This window comes from Chelmon rostratus, chromosome 17 (assembly GCF_017976325.1).
Source record: "Chelmon rostratus isolate fCheRos1 chromosome 17, fCheRos1.pri, whole genome shotgun sequence".
NCBI classification, from domain to species: Eukaryota; Metazoa; Chordata; class Actinopteri; order Chaetodontiformes; family Chaetodontidae; genus Chelmon; species Chelmon rostratus.
Window position 1 is genome coordinate 5,481,024 of NC_055674.1, and position 22,838 is coordinate 5,503,861.

The 22,838-nt window shown below is 44.6% G+C and overlaps 3 protein-coding genes across 3 annotated transcripts; 1 reads left to right on the plus strand and 2 right to left on the minus strand.

The window, feature by feature from the left end:
- The first annotated feature begins 647 nt into the window (after positions 1-647).
- Positions 648-12,513, plus strand: LOC121621507 (proline-rich protein 29-like). The gene is made up of 5 exons (XM_041958017.1): positions 648-689; positions 9,304-9,403; positions 11,041-11,160; positions 11,584-11,770; positions 12,468-12,513. The coding sequence occupies exons 1-5, from the start codon at positions 648-650 to the stop codon at positions 12,511-12,513; spliced, it is 495 nt and encodes a 164-aa protein (XP_041813951.1).
- Positions 12,514-14,741: 2,228 nt separating this feature from the next.
- LOC121621177 (titin-cap (telethonin)) lies at positions 14,742-16,621 on the minus strand. Its single transcript, XM_041957528.1, has 2 exons — positions 16,361-16,621; positions 14,742-16,167 (listed from the first exon to the last, which is right to left on the minus strand). Exons 1-2 carry the CDS (start codon positions 16,510-16,512, stop codon positions 15,777-15,779), a joined length of 543 nt encoding a protein of 180 aa, XP_041813462.1. The 5' UTR covers positions 16,513-16,621; the 3' UTR covers positions 14,742-15,776.
- Positions 16,622-20,104: 3,483 nt separating this feature from the next.
- Positions 20,105-21,843, minus strand: mreg (melanoregulin). The gene is made up of 5 exons (XM_041957907.1): positions 21,746-21,843; positions 21,423-21,585; positions 21,083-21,173; positions 20,817-20,980; positions 20,105-20,320 (listed from the first exon to the last, which is right to left on the minus strand). Exons 1-5 carry the CDS (start codon positions 21,841-21,843, stop codon positions 20,105-20,107), a joined length of 732 nt encoding a protein of 243 aa, XP_041813841.1.
- Between the last annotated feature and the right edge of the window lie 995 nt (positions 21,844-22,838).

Consider the following 22,838-nt stretch of genomic DNA (forward strand, 5'->3'; position numbering starts at 1 on the left):
ATGAGTCAGTTTGCACCAGCAAAGGTTGGGATGTTGTTAATTATAACAAGTGCATGAAGAGGATATTAATAAGCTAATTTTGCAGTGGCATCGCCGGAACGACACATTAACATGTTAACCCTTCACCCCAATCAGCGTGTGCAGTTGTGCAGGTTTGGTGTGTTTCAGGCTCTCTCTCCATAAAGCCACTGTACATTTTCTTGTCAGGAAGCGTCACCACTGACCTTTTACAACAGGGACCTCGCAGAAAATAATGAACCATGCACTGGCCATAAAATCATGACAGAAATAATGGTGATTAAACTAGCAGTGGCATTCAGCACTTAACTGCAATAAAGATAGCTCTGCCAACAAGCTTGGCTTTGAGTGAAAATACCTAATAATTCAGAGTGAAGGTCTCTTGTAGTTCTTCGCTTTTCACCAAAAAAAGTTCGACACAATATAGACTTGTGAGCATGGGCGACACTGCGGGGGAAGCCATCTTTAATTCCCTCAGTATTTTTGATTAGAGGGCAAGATACACAAAAGATCTGTTTTCTATGCCGACGCAGGTCCCACCAGGACGGAGTGGCCTTTCTCAGCCCCATTCAATCTGTTTCTAATGGGACGTGTTGCATTCAAAGGAGGAAGCAATAACAATGCACGCAATGGAGTTGAGGAATGGCAACAGTATCTCATATCTCACACAGGTGAAGGGATGTAAACACTTCCTCTTCTTCCTCACCACTCACACACACCGTCGCATTTCCATCACTTTTGGGGACGTTACCTAGACTTGCATTAATTTCCTGGACACTAACCATAACCATAACTACTTGCCTAAACAGTTGTGAGGCCCCTCGCTGGCTCGAGCCTGTTAAAACTGGTGGAATTTCCAAAACCTCTCAAAGTTAATTTTGCAAACATACACACGCGTGCACGCACAAGACGCACACACATACGTACAGCCAGGCACGCACCTTTCCTCCACATCACCTCAGGCAAATTGCGCCGCATCCAATTCAGCAGGGAACCAATAGTCCTTGCATTCAAACTCATGAAATTTTAAATAAATCTATTATGTGCAGGCAAATGAACAACAAACAACAAAATTGCCTCATTCCTTCCATTACCCACAACACCACGAAGTTGAAAAGTTGGCGATTATACACACACACACACACACACACACACACACACACACACACACACACACACATAAACACTTAACTCAATTAATGCATTTCAAACCATCCACAAAATGATACACCTACATCATTTCACACTCACAAATGTGTTTATGCTGCACATATTCTCTGCGTGAATGTGAGCATCATTTGCCAATGTGACTGTTGTTGATTTCATAATAATACTGTGCTGTCAGCTATAGCCCCAAGGCATTTTCAGTTTTTCGGTGATGTGATGTGTCACTGTGCTTTTTTACCTACCCAGTCCTGAACTTTGCCTGCCAATGTGTCAGCAGCTCTGTCCCTTCCGTTCCTGATGCTTCCTACCTGTCTGCACTCTCAGAAATTTCTCGTTCTCAGACGCCGCGAACCAGCAACGCCGTTGAATTCATACAGACACATGTTGTCATGCAATAATGGATGAAATGAGGAGATAATAAAGAACGACGAGAAGATGGCGGTGATAATACCCCAGTGTTTATTCTAGAAATAAATTAAATGAAAATGTCGCTCTGGGACACCAAAGGAAAAGGAATTTGCCGGTGAAAAGAGGGAACGACAGAAGCTTTATAGTTAAAAGAAATTAATTATCCTCATTCTTATTAACTTCTTCTTTTCATGTTGCCACTTATTTTATTTGTGTGTACTTTTTTTAAAAAGCACAACATTTATTCCTGCCATAATCTCAAGGAAGTCTTGTTTGTTTGTTTTTTTTACTTTTAAAAGGAGGCACTCCAGTCCATTTTGCATGAGTCATTACAAACAATATGCAAATGAATGCTTAGTATTCACAGGTTTAGCTCTCACATGTGTTATTTTGTGCAAAGAGCTTAGTCATATTCAGAAGGGACAGATGCCTGCAATAAAACGAAACAAACAGACAGAAAGCCAGTGGTAGTGTGATCTTTAACAGCACAGGCGGCCCCACAATCTGATTCTGCTCTGCAGCTTTTATGCACTCAGAGAAAAAAGAGGCAGAACAGGTACATCAGTCTGTGACTCACTATTATCGAATATGACGCGTACTTTCCCCTGTGCCCAATCTCTCATGGAGGAAATCATAAACTATTTTAAATCAAATTATCTAATGAGCTTCCAACCCAAAGGAAACTTTTAGATGGAGCATAATACTGCAAAGGCTCATTGTCTGTGCAGGCCTTTGGCAGTAAGGTTAAATCTAATTGCCATGAGGGATGGCGAGTCATATGCTGCACCGCACCATCTTTCATTTGGGTTTTAACCGAGGATCACGTCCAGGTCAATCCTGCATCTGGATACACACACATACCCGGCGAGGGCGAGGAGACAGCTCGGCACAGGGGATGTCAGATCAAAACAGAAGGAGGGAGCTTGGCACAGGTTTTGTCTGATTAAGTCAGCGTTCAGAGAGGAGCGCCGGGGAGAGGGAGCTGAGACACAATGACACCAGCTTGGCTGCCTTAGGTGGAGGCAGTCATCATGGGACTAATCAAGCCCACAATAAACAAAAAGCAAACATCCAACAGAATAGGAGCTTATTCCGTCTAAGGCGAGTGGCATTAATATGCTTTTCTCTAATGATCGTGTCCTCTCAAGGGGACGGTGGGTGTCTTATCTCATTGATTTCCGCTGAAAATCACTTGTATTGACCATAAACTGGCGCACTGTTCTGCAGCATCATTACAAACTCTTCCCATCGCCTACAACACACCTCCCCCAACCACTTAGATTTAAATGGCCAAATGCAAGATAATTAGTGTCTGTGGCTCACTAGTTTATTATGTATTAATAAACTCAGAGTGTGCATAGAGACGTGTTAATTGGCTCGAGTTGGTGGTAGGCACTATACAAAGCCTGCCCACAGCCGAGGGAGGAGGTAGTGGTGGCGGGGAGCGTCTGTCAGTCAGCCCTCGTCCTTAGGGAGGGGAGAAAAAGAGGAGAGTGAGAGGAGATATATTCAAAGCCTTATCTCACATTGCTTCTCTGGCTCTCTTTCTGCCTCATCCCTTACATGCCAGACAGCGGACCGCCAGAGAGAGAATAACATCCACCCTCTCTGGGCCCGTCCTTCACTCTTCTTCGGCTATGTCATGTCACGCTCGTGCTCACATCATCTCTAGATATCATCTCTTTTCTTTTGATTCGCCGTTAGAGAACATTGCTATTGCGGAGGAGCTGAACTCCTGCTTCCCTGAAGGGGTCGAGGTGACACTGGATGGCCCCTGACGAGAAAGCGCTGCGTTTTTCCGACTGTCCAGTTGTTCTCATCAGAGACTAATCACATGCCGCAGAGATCAATCAGGCAGAATTACAACACAGCCGGAAAACTTATTACAAACCCACAAACGTGCACTGGGCTGCAGCGTGTGAGCCGCCACTTCCTGAAACTTTGGGTATCTGTGTTGAATGGTGTCTTTCTTGAGGGTGGAAGCAGCGCACGTTTATCAGTGACAGACAGCGAGAGGAGGAGGACATTACACCTTAAAAAAATTGATTGTACTCCTCGCTGACATTATCTAAACAAACCTCGCCATGCACATGCACACACACACACACACACACACGCACGTGATTGTGAACTCACACATGCACACGCCGCTACCACCACGTAAGGACTGCAGGGTGGTGTTGCCATAGGAACGGGGAAAGGTAATGGCCATGTTCTTGAGCTGATGCCGCAGGGGGTGAGGGGCAAAAAGGAGTGTGTGTGTGTGAGAGAGAGAGTGTGTGTGAGTGGAGGGGGTGCCATGGGTGTGGGCTGGTGAGTCGAAGTCATGGGCAAATGATAAGAGCTTTAATTTCAAATCTGCCGTCTTGCTGTCACCATCCGTGGACCAACTCCGGCGATGACTCCAGAGAGCCCAGCGTGCTAACATTTGAGAAGTACAATAAGTTCTAGGCAGCAGCGATGTCGTGCTACTTGTTTTTAATGCGTTCAGCAGAACACCCAGCTAATGTAGCTAATACTGTTAGCTTTGGTGCAGGGAGAACTGCTGGGCATCTCCATGCACGGCCTTCCCCCTCCGCCGCCGGGTTATGAATAAATGATCCCTAATGCAATGAGGTAACCCTTTAACCAACACTGATGACCATTTCTCTGTGTGTGCGTGCGTGTGTGTGTGTGCATGAGTGTGATTAAATATTACTGAGAAGTGGAAATAATTTAATCATACCTCAGCAGTCCAGTCCCTATAGAGAGCTGCCTAAGTGTCAGAAAGCTCCAGGCTCTCATTCATATTTGACACACACATATATGGCTCCTGAGATGTTCTAATAATAACCTGTGGATGCTCAGAGTGAGTTCATATCGTGACCTCGTGTCACCTCACTGTACTTCGGTCCAGGCCGTATGGCTTGAATCAATATCATTATAAGAATAATGAGGCTGATGTCGATATATGCCACAGTATAACAGTGGTGGGATGTTGCAAAGTACATTTGCTTTAAGTGCTGTACTTAAGCTCAATGTTGAGATATTTATACCTTACTTGGACTCATATTTTCATGTTATGCTACTTCGATAAACTTCTACTCTACATCGTTGCACATTTTACATGGCAGCTACAGCAAGATCATTCCATATAAAACATAAGATTAATTTAATGAATATAATGCATTAATATAGATCAAGCCAACAGTGTATTAAAGTACTGCTTGCACACACACTTTCACTGTGCAGAACAATTTGTTGCTAATATTTAATTATACATACTTTTAAGTAAATTATCAAGTCAATAATTCATCTCACTGCTGGAATATGTCTATCATGTGCACAGTTCTATGAAATGATCAAATTATGTTAAGTGCAACAAACTTGTTTCATAGTTCGACATTCGACAAAGCTCTTTAAATCAGTAGAGTTTTGATTTTGCCCTTACTAAAGAAGCTTGGATGGTAATTCACTAACCAACAAACCAATATCCAGCCTTCCTTTCATCAGTGAGATACTTGAAAAAGTTTCAATGCAAATTAACTCCTTTCTAAGAAAAAAATAAGATCCCGGAGGAATTTCAGTCAGGCTTGAGAAAGTAGAAGAACTGAAACTGCTGCTACTAGAATAATCAGCAACCTCAAACTAAATTCTGATGAAAAGAAGCTCTCAGTTCCTCTTAGCTAAGCGTAGCATTAGATGCAGTTGATCGTTTTCGACTGCTGCTGGTTTATTGGAGCGCCCCAACAACATGCAGCTTTTGTCACTTTGTCACACCACCTGTAGATATCAGGGAAACCAGCTCGCTGAATATTTTTATAAAGAAAGCTAGAAACTTGTCTTTTCACTTTAGCCTTTGACTAGCACTGACTTTTCTGACACAGGCCTGAAACTTCTGTGCTTTTCCTCACACGTTTCTTTATCTACGTCTTCTTTACGTGCATGTAATTTCTTTCCTGTAAAGCACTTAGAGCTGCATTTCTTGCATTTAAGGTGCTATACAGATAGCAATAAAATTTTATCATTATCATTATGAATTATTATTATTTTAAGGACTTCAATAGCTAATAACAATAGCTTAACTTTAATTTCCAAAAAATCTGCAAAGTGTAGGCACAAATTATGATACTGAAGTATTTCCTGCTCTTACTAGATGTTGTTGAAGTTGTCCAGGGATGATTTATTTAAATATTAATAGAGTCACGTGATTATCTGATGGTATTTCTGTGGTGGTATTCGTGAAGCACTTTTCTCACTTTTTTTGTTCTTGTAAAAAACATTCTGTTATTCCAAAGGAGTTGATGTGAGGTGTGTGGGCTGCTCTGGATAACAGGATGAGAATTATCTTCAGGCCGCGCTGCCAATTAAACATAGTTTGTTAGTCTCCTCATCTCTCTCAGAGTTGGTCGTCACCTGCATTTGTTCGTATCTCCCCCTCTTCCTCCTGCTCCTCCTCCTCCTCCTCTTCCACCGCTTGATGCCTCCCTTTGTGTCACTTTACCCACATGATGACAGGGAGCTTTTAAAAATAGAGACGATCCACCCAGATTACAGCGTTTTAATTACAGAGCTGGAGATGCGACGGGGGTGTCGAGGCCCCTTCCACTGACAGCGAGTGGGGAGGGATGGGGAGGGAAGGAGGGTCGGGAGGCAGGGTGGTACAGTGAATGTAAACTGTGTGCTAATTAGTGTCGTCTGCCATAGTGAAGCTCAGGCTGTAAGCTTGTATTATGCATGCACTGTTGGCTGAGTCGCATTCAGAGCTCTCCATAAACGCACACCTGTGGCCACATCACACTTACTGGAAATAATAATGCTGAAAAAAAGCCACTTTTTCAGTTTAAAACAAGGCGACTGCATCACTCTCAGTTCAATCAGGGAAAAATGAGAGTGGTGAGACCTATTCTGCTTTTTATCTTTGAAGTATAGGTGATAAGCACATGGTTTATAAAACTATGACACAACACTGTGGCTGTTAAATGTTATTCATCAGCTGCTCCATCAGTGGTTTAAACTGAAAATCTGACAAGCAGATATCCTCATAATTGCTTACTGCAGTTTTATAGTGTGCAAATAAAATATTTATCAGAGCGATTAATGATTATTTTTAAGCAATTACACATATGTATAAATCTTTGTAAGTAGGTTTAAAGTAGATCATAATGCCCTGACATAGATTCTTATTCAAAAAAAAGTATGCAGAACATGTTATACTGTATCATCAAGCCTGGCCAACAGGAGGAGCAACAGTTTTTAACATATACACATACAGACACACACATGTGCTTTAAAACTTACGCTAACTGTTTATGTGCTGCTACTAAATGCTAAATAATAAATAGGGTGTAAAAATTAAATTCTACCCATTTTAGATGTAATCTAGCCATATCTGTAGAATCTCTAGGTTGTTGATTAAAGATGTGGTCAATGTTATCACCTGTTGTAATGTTGTAGCCATGAGGAAGCATATGAATATTTTATTATGTAACTGAGCCACATGCAGTAATGCAGGCGGCACCTTCTCTGTCTGTGTTCACACAGGCCCACTTAAATAGAAAGAGTGTCCTTTATTTATGTATTTTTAATATTTTTATGTATTTTTACCATATGTGCCAGCATGCAAGTTAAACTCACTCACCTTTTGAGTGTGTGTCTGTGTGTTAGTGCACGTGTGTGTGTTAGTGTACGTGTGCGTGTGTTTGTGTGTCTGTTGATGGACACTATTGTCCCAAATGAAAACGACACCCCACAGTGCGAGAACTTGTGCGCAGTGGTGTAACAGCTGACATCTCACAAAACAATGAAATAAACTAATATAAAAAGTGGGATAATTAATGTAATTTAACTTTAAACAAACCGGTATATGATGCACAGACATGTACTGCATGTATCATATATCAACAAAAATGTTAATACTATACATTTATTTAAACTAGATGAAGCATCTCGGCTCAGTTCTCTTGCATGTTGAGTGGAGGCAGATTGTTAAATGTGGATAAACATCTTATTAGCACAGTAATTACTGGTATATTTGAACAGGTTGTTATTAGTCGCTGTCTCATTCATTTGGGTATTTCAGCCTGTTACATTTTCTTAGGATTGGTAGCACAATTCTTTATGCTAAGTTCATTTTACTTCACTTGTATTTATTTATTTATTTACAGAGCAGAAACATATAATCCATTACAACAAAAAGGCACCTCTTCACTGCGTGGATTGTGCCACCTTCCTGTTTACTGTCACAGCAATGAGCAAGAAATGCGGCAACGCGCTTCAGTAGGTTTTATTGTTTTGCATAATTGCATAGAGTCATTCCAAGTGCACAAAGTAATTCCAGTCATGCAATAAAAACTATACACATTCATTATACATGCTTGTATAGGATAGCTGCAACAGTGCTCGCCAACCCCGTCTTCTGCATTTGTTGTCATTGGCTTCACACCTGATGTCCTGTCCTGTAGTACACCTGGGCAAGAATCTTTCCGCATGTCTCATCCTTCCCTGGCAATCTCCTGCATATACTGTGTGTCCAGCTGTCCAGCACTCATTCCGTCCAAGAGCTCATAAACTTTCCATGAGGACTGAGGAAGGGAGACTGAGGTGGAAGGGAAAGTGACACCAGCCTCAAATGGGCTGTTAATCACTCTGTGACCAGAATTAGAAAATTATAAAATGTGTTGGATTTTGCCTCAGTTGCAGCCTTTCATCACCTGGCACACGGAATAAAAACAGGCGGTCGGTCACAATAAGGACTTCATGCTTATTTTTTCCATTTCATTTTATATGTAGATGCAGCAGAATGTAGAAAATTGCACTCCAGTTTTCCTGATTCTTTTTGTGCTGAATGTGTGAAGAGTTTCAAATTAGTGAACTAAAGTGAACTCAGAAATGTGTTACCAATTGTAAAAAAAATGGAGAAAAAAAGGTTTAGATCTAAGAGAAGCTGTAGGTATTTTTTTACTTTGACATTTCAGAAAGAGATTTCTTGATCAGCATCATAAAAAACTAATTACATCCAAAGTGATTCAACTGAATAGTGAAACATGAAAAAGTCCGGAGTGGGTGGATTATAAGCACTTCTTTTAGTTTCCAGCTGCATTGCTTTGGCTTCCAAAGTGAGTTTAATTACACAAAGATAATGCATACTGTAGGTCAATCGCAGACGGCGGGTGTGTGTGTGTGTGTGTGTATGTGTTGTGTGGGTGAGTGTGTGTGCATAGGCGTGTGCAGGCTGTTGCTTGCGTTTTGGCACCTTGGCAACCTGCTACTGTGTCTTTCTGCATTTCAGCAAACAGGTTAGGATTACATACTGAATATGTTGTAAATATTATCAGCTGAAGCTCTCACATATGGCGTGGACAGCAGATATTTATCCACACTTCGAGCCGTATGATCCACACGCTTTTCAGATATTCCCTGTAAGTGTGAATTATTTTAACACGTTCTCTTCTGTGGCTATTAGGCCGTCAGCTAAAGCTCTTTATCTTACAACAACCAGCCCACTGCTTTGCGCCAACACAAACTCTGTCACTCTTACATCATAATTTGATCATTTTTAGCATTGAAGAACCAATGTTTTAACATTGTTTGCATATGAAGACAATCCTTTATATTTCCCTTCCTGTGGCGTGCAGCTTCACCTCCTTCATAGGCGGCTACTGCAGTTTATTCTCAGCCACCTCGCCTCCAGGCAGAGCGCCTCATTACAGTCCCATCTTTCCTCCCCAGGCTCCGCAGCAGCCCCCCGCCATCGTGCAGCAGCTCCCAGCGACCATGATGCCTCCTGGCTCCGCTGCTTCCATTAGGCCCGGTGGTCACGTCAAGGAGGGCACGGCAGACTGTCACCACACACAAACTAAACCTCTTGATTTCACACTCACAGCTGTTCTTGCCTGTCTGTCACATTACCGGCTCGCTAGCAAGCACTCAGATATATTATTTATGGACTCCTCTTGAGCCTGGACAGTTGTATAAAATATATGTGCATGAGTTTGTATGTGTGTGCGCGTGTTAAAGTCATCTCCAAGTGCTGCAGCATGTTTCAGTCAGCCCTGTTTACAACTTCTAAAGGTGTCATCTAATTACTTAAAAATAAAGTTTTGCAAGCCAGTGACATTAAGTTCAGAGATTCAATGGTAAAAAACTACTATTGTACAAGTGGATTTAGGGAAACACTTAGAATGGCTGCCTGAGTGCAACTACTGTGTATAAAACAATCCTGTGCTCTCATTTGAACTGAATTAAAACCAAGCTTGTGCTTTCAGACACTGAAATTTTGGATTTATGGTGCAAATGCTTGAAAATGTGTGAAAAGTTTGAAGAATGTCGCAACACAATCAAGTAATTTGATGATTCGTTATCAGACTGCACAAATGGACGACTTAAATCCCGTTCTCTCAAGTTTGGAAGAGGTAAACAAGGTTCATCCTGGTCAGTTCTCCTCCGATTGATTACTCTCTTGCTGCTGAAGGAGGTGGTTTAACAGGTTTCTTCTCAGTTTTAACGTGTGTGCACTTTCCACTTCAGTGCAAGGTATAGATGTGCAAGGTCTCAGTTACTGGTGATGGTACAACCTGACTTGATGGCTGACCTAATCATGTCTATTAATTGATGGTGGTGTTAGCAGTGTTTCAGCTGTTGAGCTACAATTCTGGCTTTATGGAGCTGTCAGTCTGAACATGCTCTGAATATCAACAGCACAATCGGACACATTTTTGTGCAGCTCGTGAAAGACAGGACATCGAATCCGACACCGCAGATGATTTTCAATTTGGAAAAAATGTGGATAAAAGGATGGAGGGTGACAGTACTGACAAAACGATTTCCCCACAGAGAGTGCAGCTGCTGGATGTTACGTTCAGGGACGAGCATGAGCAGGTTCAGGGCCAGGCTCATCCAGCCATGTTTTACTGAGTCACATGTTCTTTGCATGAATATTCCTCAGACTTCCATTAGCTGACATTTATTGTTATATTATTTATGAAATTGACTCAATATGGTGAAATATTACGAAGTTTGTCCAGTTACTGAATGTTGCATCACTGAGCTGACATCATTCATATTGCCTGGAGAGCATAACGCTTGATGGCAGCTGGTCCAACTGTGGTCAGTCACACACCTGTATAGAATTAGTTTATAAGTGACAGCAGAATTATAGTAACTGACTTTCCTAAGTCTTGGTCGCATGGTGGATTTATATTGCTGGGAAGGTGTTAAATAATTTACAGAGGTGAGTCATTGGCGAACAAATGTTGACTGACAAGGAGGAAAGAAAATTGAGTTTGGCACCTCACATTCACCACCTCCGTTTGACACGATGTGGGTTAATCACCTCGTCACCCCGAGGGAAGAGGACAGAATAGCAGGCAGATAAAATACATGAGACAGCCAGAGGACCTTCAGATAGTGCTGATAGCGCTGTGTGTGTGTCTGTGGGTCTGTGGGTGTAATTTTCTCAATATGCAGACCTTGTAGGGCTGATGATGATCCAGATCCTCAGCCAGATGCACCAGGTCATCGTGAACCACATGACGGCGTCGGCCCTCGGCTCGGTCGGGTACTCCAGCACCTCCATCTGGCCCTGCGGTGGGCACGAGACGAGGCTCAGGGTCCCCTCAGTTAATAGATGGAGCCGAATTTGATTAAAGAAACAGAAAACGAACGTGGTCATAACGTGTAAAATGAAACTGAGTTTGAGTGTATTACCCTTATCTTGACTCAAATTCTTCAACTCCACATATGACAATCAGCAAACAAATATTTTTATTTAGAAACGGCCCAAATTTCGAAGTTTCCTCCAGCTCGCTGTTTCCAAGGCATCAACAGTGAGTTGTGGGAAGTTGTTGGGATTTTAATTGGTTCTGTTAGGTGTTATGAGAAAAATACAGGCGTATAGATCATATTTGTTGAATAGAACTGGAAAACTACTGACATTTTTTTTCATTACTTACAGTCTGAGCTGAAACTTTAGCAGTGTAAACTTTGTAATGATCTTAGCCTTGCACTCAGAAATAAAGCTGGGCTGTCAGGCTCCCGGAGATCTGGTTATAATTCAAGAGAATGAGGCCGACCTGCAGGTGTACCGCCACTATTACCAGCCTGCCCAGTACCTGTCCTACCCTGCGTGGCTCCTGCATCAGGCCACGCCGGTCTACCAAGGCCCAGACAAACCCACCTCTCCTCCACGCGGAGACAAGTGATCAGAGCATGTCCATTGCATTTCACATGACAGCTCATTAACTGCGAGAGGTGAAAAGTCAAACAAACTGAAAAATAAGCAGATTTTTTCCTTTAGCAGGCAGTCTTATCAAATCATCACCTGCTGGCAGACGTTTTTTTTATAGCCGGCACCAGAATTTAATTTGAACAGACAGAGCAAATCTGAGAGATTTCAATTAAAAGGGAAGGCGACATTTTCTATGCAGAGGCTCTTCTGTTATTTCTTCCATGAAAACCTGCTTTTACTAATTTGTCGCCTTGATGAAATCATAGCTTGGCAGCGATTAGCGCTTGCTCCAGAACAGAGAGTCGATGTTTGGAAAGTTTGAGTTGTATTCGCCTTGCTATACCTTACTCATAACAATGCATTCATTGTCAGTTCAGCTCTCCAAAACCTATTTTTTATGTGACATTTTGGGGGGAGCAAGGAAGGAGATGCATCATGTCTGCTGGGCCTTGCTTGAAGAAGCTGCTAGTAGAAACGTTGTAAAAGCTCCTTTCTCTCACACAGACCTGAATGGAGAGGAAGAATCAATCATCTGTTCATTAAATCTGTATTTTAAATAAACACATATATCACTGCTCTTTATTATCATTTCTGTTCATACCAGCCAGATAAAACCATCCAAGAGACGTAAACTGCTGATGAAGATTCTTGCGTCTCGTGTGATCAGGCCTGCTGTCCCTCCTCCTCCTCCTCCCCCCGTCCAACACTCGTAGCATTGCAGGAGCTGACATCGCTCCCGCAGCAGGTAAAACCAACCACACATTAACACCCAGCCAACAGCAGATTAACACAGTCTGCTCCCGCGGCGTCAGAGGTGCCTCGGAACCGGGGTGACAGGAGAGGTGACAACAGCAAGCTTCACAGCAATTAGGGTGAGAGGAGCGCTGATTGGAGATGCTACTAGTGATTGTGAAGATGCTGACTGTGAATGGCTGAAGAGATGAGTTCATCACATGCTTCGGATTTGTGCAATGTTTTATCTCCTTTTTCTTGAGAACAACTGTGCTGCTGAGGCAGAAGCAGAGAAGAGTTTATTCATCTTATCTCAAAGATCATGATTTCACACGTATGTTTCATTTTTACACTTATTTTATGCTAATAATTTAGCTGTATGCCTTAATAATGTCGTTACCCAAATTATCCAGCAGGGAGCAGCAACAGATGGGGTAGCAAATAGACCACAAGCTGTACAATATACAGCATATATACATACATAAGATGCATTGTATTGACAAGCATTCAGTGACTCTGCATGCCATAGTGCTGATAGTGCATGCCACTGTGGGCAACATAGCAAGAGTGTGACGCCACCTAAGATCCACTGTTGTGTAACACTATGTGACCTTGTCTTTAAATACACTATGATGAGCAGTCAGAAGAAGAATAGGAGTTGGAACATTAATATGCCTGCACAGGTGATGACAATACAAGCGATAAAAAATGTGAAAAGTGTGTGAAAATTATGTAATTCTCAAATTGAAGTATGTCATATGTTTAAATGACAAGTGTTTGCCTCACTGGTTCAAAGTCAGGTAAAAGTGTTGTGTTGATGGACAGTGTGACCCAGCTCTTCAGGCCTGCATTAACTCGCTTGCAAGATAGGTTGAGTTTGCCAAATGGGACAATGCAGAGAGCAGCGTGTAGCGGAGACAGCTGAGGCATAGGAAAGAATTTCAATGTCAATTTACTAGATTTGTCTGCGGCAGCACACGCCGTCTCATTTCCCACATTCCTTGGCCTCCGCTGAAAATAGTTTCAAGATTTGGAGGTTCACTTGGAGTTTGAAAGCTGGATTGCGCTGCGGCAGCGCAGGGTGGGGAGCGCAGGGTTTCGGCAGCAGTGTGGGAGGGTGGTTTCAGAGAGGGGGAGTGAAGGCGGCACCCAAATCTCTCATAAAACATGAGGATTAAGAGCTCAAATGGGAAGAACGTGCCAATACGGCTGTCTCCCCACTGTCTCCAGGGTAATGCCAATGTTTACCCAGCTATTAATATCAAAGCACCGCCCGCCACCTATCATAGAGACCCAAGTGAGAGTGATGAGAGAGGAAGACAGGGACAGTAGGTCAGAAGGGGTTAAAGCGAAAAATGGATTCAGAGGGAGCATGAGATTGGGGAAAGGGAACTAATGCAGGAGCAATAATTAATAAGTTAGATTGAGTAAATTGTAGATTTAGAGAGCAAATGAGGAAGAGGAGGCCATGCAGGGCATCCATTAAAGCCCTGCGCACTAACGAGGGAACAGTGCGCTCCGTGTCGAGAGCAAACACGGGAGCTGGATCATGAAAGATTAATGAGGGATGTGAAGTGGTGAAGTGGGGATTGTTGGGAGGGTGGAGCTCACTGTCACACTATGTACAGTATGTGTCCAAATGATGGGCGACAGACACTCAGCTGTTTATTTCAGCCTGTCTGGCAGCTTTTCTTTATCGCGGAGACGACCAAAATCTCCCATACTGATTTGCTCCTTTTGCTGCTGCTGTTATTCACATATTTTCTTTTTTCTTTGATTTTAATTAGATGATCAGATTTATTATCACTTCATGTCACTCTTTAGGTTATAACCCCTTTTTGCTGACATGATATTTATCCCATTTTCTCTGTGTTGGATCCCATTTTGCTCTGTCCACAACTTAACGTCCCCGGGGGAACAATGCAGTCTAATCCAATCTATTACACAGTGTTATACAGTGACGAACCCGCCTAAAGCTGCAAGACTTAGTGTTATTAGAGTTATGACATTGTCCCTCCAGCTTAACTCAGCTGTAACTGCCGGGTGAGGATCCTTGTAAACAAAGTTACACTAAGCTTCAAGTACCCACGCTCTGTCTTCTTCTTCTCTCTGTTAACATCATTTGATTCACCAAACCCAGACGGTGCCATAAAGCCTTTTCCATCCACTGTTAAATAATACAATAATAAAGAAAAGAGTCACAGAGGAGTGATGAGCAGCTCGGCTTTTATTAATAAAAATAATAAATATCTAGGAAAATATTTCAACATTATTGCACACATTTCAAATTCATTTACAACACTATGTATTGTCAGTTAATACAGTATATGTTCCTCTATCATATATATGTATATGTATATGTACATATATATATATATCTTCAGCTGCCACTCAACTAGCGAGGCAGCTCAGTTAATACTCAGTAAAGAGCAGGTTATTAGTTTTTCTAAGTCCTCTTGATTAGAGGCGTCAGTCTGCACACACACACACATAAAGAGACACACACACACACACACACGTATGTACAGCTGCAGTGTGTGATTACGCCGGAGCATTCTGTACTTGTCACAGAGATCAGAGACTGTCAAGGACATGTGTAGGCCTGGAAGATGACCAGCTCCGGGGCATGTTCCCTGACCCCTCTCCCCTCCCCGTCCCCTCGGACTCTCCCTCTTTCTTTCCATCCCCTGCTACAGTTTAATACCTGCCTCCTCCTTTTGCGTGTCATTTTCCAAATCCGTCGCTCGCAAGCCTTCGCCACCTCTTACATGAATTCAAAATAATCCACTTTCATTTTACCTTCCAGAGGATATTTGCTCTTTTGAATGCAAAATAAAGGCAAGAGAAATCGCATGCATCGTGCTTGAGGTGCACCAGTGCGTGCAGTGGTTGTGCAGCAGTGATTCTGCTGGGACATCAGCAGGCATGGTGAGGACAGCCGGGACAGCACAGGCACAGATCAGCCCATGAGAACACATACGCTGCCTCTCCGTCACAATGCCTTCACACAACCATTTCTCATGCCACTCACCACCAGATGCCAGCAGTGACAAAGCGTGACATTTACCTGGTGCTGTGCTCACCTACAAACACAGATAGTGCTAAAGATCTACAGTATTTAGGTTTTTAGATGAATGTCACTACAGATAACTCTATATACACCATGTCATGCTTTTTCCTGACACACTGATTAGCCTTTCCCAGCTGTCACCCTCTGTCTCTCCCGAGCAGCCCTTGTTGTTTTTCACCCTCTCTGGGCCTCTTGGGACATGGAGCGACCCAGAGCTTTGGGTGCTTTGGCGAACTCCATGAGGGTCGGCTTGACCGGGGGGAGGTCTCTTGTGATCTCGTCCACGGTCCTCTTGCTGGGACAGGCCCCGTCCGGGGTGGGGAAGGGCTGCAGGTCCTCCTCGGTGTGTGGGGCTCCTCGCCCGAGCCTGACGCCCAGCTCTGCGGGAGTGAAGATGGGCAAGGGGAGGGTGTGTCTCTTTGGCAGCAGCTGGTGCTCCCTCACCCCTCTTTCCACCGTGCCCACCCTGAAGACACCAGAGGGGCAGGTCTGCACCAGCGAGCGGGCCTGCCACTGCCGGGTCAGGGTCTCCCTCCGAGAGCTGTCATTCATGTTCATCGTCTGCCTGCAAGCGGTGGAGAAAAGTTAGAAGCTGAGGACGCACTCACTGTGATTTACCGTCTTAATTAGACAATCGGTGCCTTCCAGCATGAGAGCAGCTCTATCAAGGAAATGAGCAAACAGATCTCAACCCATATCCACTGATGGAAAGAGAGATTTTAAACCACAGCCTTTCTGGTCTGTCTGAGAGCTCTCACCTGTCCTGAGGTTGAGTCTTGAGGCTGACGCTGTGCCAGTCGGCGCTGTAGCTCTCCCTCTGAGCCCTGTTCTCCTCCCGTACAGTGCAGGTCAGCTCAGCTCCCACCACCTCGCCGTTACGCTTCTCCAGGACGGTACAGACTGGCATCATCTCTGCTGTGGGAAGATTTACAGATTTACTGCCTCCAGTGGGTCTTGTCTTGTCTGGTGATGAGTCTGTTTGTTCAAAGGGAACAGTGATGCTGCAGCCGGCTGTATCTCCTGGCTCTCTCCCTCTGGCCTCGGATCCGTCCGCGACTTTTATAGACGTTCTGTTGCTATTTCTGATCCGTGTTGTCACTCTACAATCAGCGTGCGCTGTCATCCAACACCAAGTGCTCCATGTCTCATTCCCAGAGAGCTGGAAGCCACTCTGAGGAGGGGTTAAGTGTAATTGGGCTGAAAATCCCTTGATTCTCAAATTGTGTGCCCTGTCACCTCTTTAATCACTCAGCCAAACGCTTTCCACTTCAGATGGGATCGCAGGGTCTTAGAGGGCAAAGCATCATGAGGGCAGCCTGTATGGGGATGATAAAAACATGTGACACACACAGCAGAGAGGAATCTTAAAAGGGTTTTAGTCCTGATGTCACACTCACATGGAAAGATAACAATGATGCAGCAGTTTTCCATATACAGGATATTTCAGGCATGGAGGTTTCATATGTGCATGGACCAGGATATAACACATCTGTCACTGGGAGATAAAAGGTGATCAGCTACAGAATTTCATGGAGTATCCTGCTGAATTTTAAATCATAATACAGCTCAGGAGGAGTTTATACAACAGCTGTGCTTTGTGATAACATCAAACCTGCTCATTAAATGCCATTACAGCGCGCTGCCTCGCAGGAGCAGTGAGAGCTCCATCCCCAGTTATTCATTACCTCAGTGACAGAGCGCCACGCAGGCCATAATCAACTCAGGTTACAGACTGTGAAGCACGCTCGCACGCACACACACACACACACACACCTCTGACAGTTGTCTGCTGGTGTGATGTTACGGCCGGTCCCTGTCTCTGACTCATTCATCCACATCAGGTACTGATATGACCAGATAACAGATATCAGATGTCACACACACACACACACACACACACACACACACACACACACACACACACACACACATACACACATGCACACACAGAGTTTTATGATCCTTATGACGGGAAGCCTGATCAATCACACGGTCTGTAAATGTGTTTTTTATTAGCGTCACATGTAATGAACAAAGTATGCAATCTGCTAAATCTGTGCCAAATTACAACATTAAATCTCTAGTTGTTCTAACTGACTGACGTTCCCGTCTACTCACTTCTCATGACATGTCTCATGTCTTATACAACAGTTAAACAACAGTTAAATGTTATTTTCCTTCTGCCTGTCAAGTATGGCAATGTGTCAGTTTGCTGTCTAATTTCTCAGCAGGGCGACGCTGCATATGTAAATTACTGCTCAGAGAGAATAGAGAGCTGGAACACAGCAGGCAGCACTGGTGTCACGCGTTCAGTCATGTTATGGCACCATGGCAACCATGAAATGCCATTTCAGAAACCCAGTATGTCACCGTGCGAGCTCCTTCAGCGTTGAGATCATGTCTTTTTAGAATTGACTTGAAACTGGAGTAGATAGTAAACAATGTGATGCTTTTAATTTGTAGTTTTTGTTCTAATTCAGATACGCTCCTGCTAAAACTGCAAGGGGACCTCACCTCCGTGCTGTTTTTGGGTGAGTCATGCCATGCTAATGAAGCTAGGGGTGTGTGTGTGTGTGGGGGGGGGGGGGGGGGGGGGGGGGGTCTGTCAGGGTGAACAGGGATGAGGTGAGCCCAGTCACAGCGATCACCCCCCACCTCCGTCCTCATCCGTCCGCCTGCACCAAGCCAGGCCCAGCCAGGAAGAACTTTGTGTTGCATAACAACACCGCCACAGCTGCTGGGAAGTGACATTTAAATGAGCTGTCACCGGGAAAGAGATGGGGGAGTGGGAGGGAGAGAGGGAGGAGAAGGGCAATAGCAGGATAAAGCCCGGGCCTGTCAGGAGGTGGTAAATAAGGCAAAACATTGTCAGAGTGCAAGTTTTTGAGTAAATCAGATTTTTTTTGTGGCTGAGGAATGAAAGGGGGGGCAGAGAGGTGCCTCCCACACGGGTCAACCTGTGTGCTTGCTTGGCAGTGAGAAGAATCTGAGTGCATCTCAATCTTCAGCTTCTCTCTAGAGTGCTCCATGCCAGCACCACAGTGTCGGGTGTTACCAGCTATGTGTGTGCCAGTGTGCCAGGAGACTGGTGCCGTGTGCAAACATGTGCCCCCAGCACAGTGTCTCCGTTACATAACAATAACAACAAGAAGAAGAAGCAGCTGACCACCCAAAACACCATCATCGCCAGCCATCTTGCAACGGGGCCCGGTCCCAGCGGGATGGCCGGACACCGGACCGGGCCAGGATTTGCTGTGCATCTGCGGATCAGAGTGCAAGCCAGCCACGAGGGCTCAGCCGACGGTCCACGTGAGGAACAGAGAGAAGACCCTTTTATTTCACTGCGAGGGAATGTCGCTCTCGTGCCGCAGTTTCCGTGGAATCACAGCTCAGGACACACTTCTAATTTCAGTTTCACATTTCCGGTCATGCAAATTCTTTCACTCTTTGTCGTTTGTGTTATTTTTGAATAGCTGGGAAGTTGCATTACTATCACTCGATGCTGCTCGAGGGAAGGCATCACACCAACATGTGACACTGCACAGAACAGGCATGGGGCTGGAGCTTTATTTCATCATGAACACACACACACACACACTACCACATGACTTTAGAAATCTTTCACATTTTCTGTAAAATGCCGGAGGGGAGAAAACACCCTCAGGCATCACCTGAACGACCTCAGTCACACACAACCAATTTAAAACATACAGTACAACCATTGAATTTCCAGCTGCTAGTTTTAACATTTTTTTTTTTTTTTTTTTGGGGGGGGGGTATTTCTGCTTTATTTGTGATAGTGACAGCTGGAGGGAGACAGAAAGGCAGAGGAGAGAGAGCAAGAGGATGACATGCAGCGAAGGGCCTGAGCCAAAACCAAACCTGGGTCCCTGCTTTAAGGACATCCACCAGGTGAGCTCCTGGGCGCCACCTTCCTGCTGTTTTCCCAGAATGTTTAAAGCCAAACGCAGACTTTAGTGGGTTAAAAGTATCACAACACAAACACAGTCTTGTAAAACTCAGAAAAATCTGACATCAGATTACTGGGCTATTTATTCTGTGTTGTTCCCGATCATGTGATTGAATTAAATGAGTGCTGATAATCATCATAGGACAAATATAAAGAGGCTGTGCACAGAGGAACATTGCTACCCCGAAGGTTCACAACGGCTGAACAATGAACAGGGTAAGAGCTTGATAAAACTCTGGTAGACAGGAAAAAAAAAAGGCTGAGACAGTTCACACCTCTGTAACATTTACCTGAAAATCTCTTAAACCCTTTTAGATTTTGACCAGAGAAAACAGAAGACACAAGCTGCACAGTTTGGGGAGAAAATGGGATTTTTTTTTCAGCCTAAAACTTCCAAGAAGAAGCAGCAGCAAGACTGTGTGAAGCAACAGACACTTGAAGGTAAGAGCAATGCAACCCTGTCATCCGGGTCTCCAGGGTTGATGACTACTGCCCCCTGCCTCGTGTCTATCATCATTGCAGCCGGCGGATCTTAGGATCTGTCACTCAAGTTTCCATCTTCTCTGTCGCTCTCGTCCTCATCGTCGTCCTCATTGCCCCCTCCGTTCATGGCCTCCACCCTGGCCAGCAGCAGCGGCAGGTTTATGGAAAGGCCCGGCGTGTCCTCGTCGGAGTCGTCCTTTGGAGGATAGAAGCGCTTCGCCTTGGCCAGAAAATCTTCAGCTATATCGAGGTACAGCAGGCGATCCTGTGAAGAGGGAAGAGAGAGGTGTGGGATTAGTGTGAGTATGTGGGAGTTAAAGGGGCGGGGTCTTCTAACGCACCACAGGGTCAACCCACGTCCTGCTGGGCCTGTGAGCCGAACCACCGGAGCAATCTTCATTCATTTTTCCTTTGACTAACTCTAAATAGAGACATACTCAGAATCAACACACCCACTCTAAACAGAGCATCAGCCAATGGTTAAGGTGCACAGATACTTTAGTACATACTGTTTGACGCCGCCTACCCAGAGGCCTACAAAGGATTCATCATAGGTTCATCCTGAGTTTCATGTCGAAGCCTTTAGGTAAAAATAACTGCCACTCAGTGGATTTTTGGAAGTATGATGCAGTTAGACCTTCTTGACAAGACTTCAGCAAGGGGTCAAAGAAGTTTCCTGTCTTTGTGGCCTGAAGCACGGGCCCCTGAGGTTGTTTTCTAGCCCTGACCCTTGACGCCCTCTGGCAAAGCCCTGCTCTCACCAGGATGAACAGGTATCTCTCCGGCGGCGGCTCTCTGGAGTTGAAGATGGACGTCTCAGAGTGGAGCGTGTTGAGCATGGCGCGGGCTGCCGGGGCGTTCCGCATGCGGTCATGTGAGGCTCCGGCAGACACCGTCAGCAGCGACTCCGCCTCCGCCATGAAACCTGGAGAAGAAGGCAAACCCTTCCTGGTCACTGTTTGTGTGTGTGTGTGTGTGTGTGTGTAGAAGCGACAGCCTGTCCAACATCTCATCTGTGCAGGGTTACCTAAGTTCTCCAGGATTGTCTGCCATTTGTCTCGGACTTCTCGGCGGGTATCTCTCATGGCCTCAATGTCAACGCTCAGACGACGGTAGCCCTGAACAAGAAATGGACAAAGCTTTTAAAAACCTTCAGCCTGAGGTCATTTCTATAGCAGAGCATCTTCTGGTTTTGTAATCAATAATAGTCTCTTATTTGACTTATTTGACACTTTTGTAAATACATTATAGGCCATTGTTGCATCAATTAGCATCAACTACAGTTCCACTCCTGGGAAAGCTGTTTTTGGTTTCTGTTTTCAGCCTCCAGACTCTATTCTGCGTTTCTAAAACCCTCCCTCACATACCGAGGATCCCATGCGGGTCTTGTTTCTGGCCTGCAGCAGGCTGTACAGGGCCCGGTCGTCATCTCTCTCCGAGTGGCTGGGGTCCCCCGGCGTACTCCAGAGGTTGGTCTCCTCATCCCGTCGCTTCTGCACTTCACGGTTAAAGTACTCCAACGGATCCTGACTGTGTGGTCGGCCAGCACACACAAGCACCCGGGAGCACAGTTATCACACATTCATGCAGCGTTTGGATGCAGATAATCGATCAGTAAAAGACATTCTCTGAGCATTACACTCTTTCAAGTTGATGTATTAAAGTAGAAGCCTGTGTAATGTTTACTCACGGTACTAAAGGCTGCTTTTCATCTTCATCGTCTTCATCATCAGCGCAGCAGCAGCAGCAGCATAACTGCATGCAGAACCTCTTAAAGGCTGAACCCATCTGTTACCAGCAGAGTCAAATAGGTGTTCACAATGGCAGATAATCCAGACGAAGACAGAAGAACTTCCTCGCTTCTTCAAGCGAGTCTGGTCTGATGTTTTTGAGCTCAGACTCCACAACGCCGCAGTCCCTGTAGACGCTTTGAGGAGATTCCTTAGAAAGACAACCTTATTCACAGCCTAAATTTCAAAAAAGATTCGGCAAAGTAAGAAAAGGCAGCTGTCACAACAATTATGTCGTCCACTAGAATTAATCTTACAGTCACTCTCAGGGGAAAAAAATCATCAGAAAGAACGACAAGTCAAAAATAAAAAAAGACGCTCCCCCAAACTCTACCTAATGTTCAGCTTCCCATTTTTCAGGACCCTGCTCCACATCCAGATCTCTGGCCAGAGCCTGACTGGAAGCTCGGGCAGATGGCGGCCCACGGGCTGGTCCTTCTCATCAGCCTTACATGGAGGACAATGAGAGCAGTGAGACGCTCGCCGTCTCATCAGTCTCAGAAAAACAGTTATATTCACACACCCGTGGCCTCAGAAGACAGTCACAGCACAATCATGTGAGCTGCTCCTTCTCTTGGCCTAAGCATTGTGTTTTGCCCCAAGGACAACACATCTCCTCTTTAACAGAAGGTTTAATTACACACTCTGTATCCAATCCACCACGTCTGTGTTGATTGAAGGATTGTTTCATTTCATGCGGTAACTGAGACTCTTTAACCTTGAGTCTGTATAAATGCGGTTAGATACGAATGTTTTAATAGATTGCTTTGAACTTCTGAAAAACACGTGGATTATCTCAGTACCTTTAAGTCCTGTGGAGAACAAGCAGAACTCCGTTGAAGCGTTGTGACGCTATGGGATGATAATGGCCCTGATGAGGAGGGTGACTTGGACGCCCAGGAGCCAGACCAGTTCTAGAGTTCAGTCCGGTCCTTTTTACGACAGTGAGGCTGTCACACGTGACTCAGGCTCGAGTCACAGGATTGTTCATGA

Coding starts and splice junctions, on each gene's coding strand:
- LOC121621507 (XM_041958017.1), top strand. CDS start 648: ATGGAGTTGAGGAATGGCAACAGTATCTCATATCTCACACAG. Junction 9,404..11,040: donor CGGTGGTCACGTCAAGGAGG/GCACGGCAGACT, acceptor CTCAATATGCAG/ACCTTGTAGGGCTGATGATG. Junction 11,161..11,583: donor CACCTCCATCTGGCCCTGCG/GTGGGCACGAGA, acceptor CCTTGCACTCAG/AAATAAAGCTGGGCTGTCAG.
- mreg (XM_041957907.1), bottom strand. CDS start 21,843: ATGGGTTCAGCCTTTAAGAGGTTCTGCATGCAGTTATGCTGCTGCTGC. Junction 21,586..21,745: donor GAAAAGCAGCCTTTAGTACC/GTGAGTAAACAT, acceptor CCGACCACACAG/TCAGGATCCGTTGGAGTACT. Junction 21,174..21,422: donor AGACCCGCATGGGATCCTCG/GTATGTGAGGGA, acceptor TTTCTTGTTCAG/GGCTACCGTCGTCTGAGCGT.
- LOC121621177 (XM_041957528.1), bottom strand. CDS start 16,512: ATGATGCCAGTCTGTACCGTCCTGGAGAAGCGTAACGGCGAGGTGGTG. Junction 16,168..16,360: donor AAGACTCAACCTCAGGACAG/GTGAGAGCTCTC, acceptor CACCGCTTGCAG/GCAGACGATGAACATGAATG.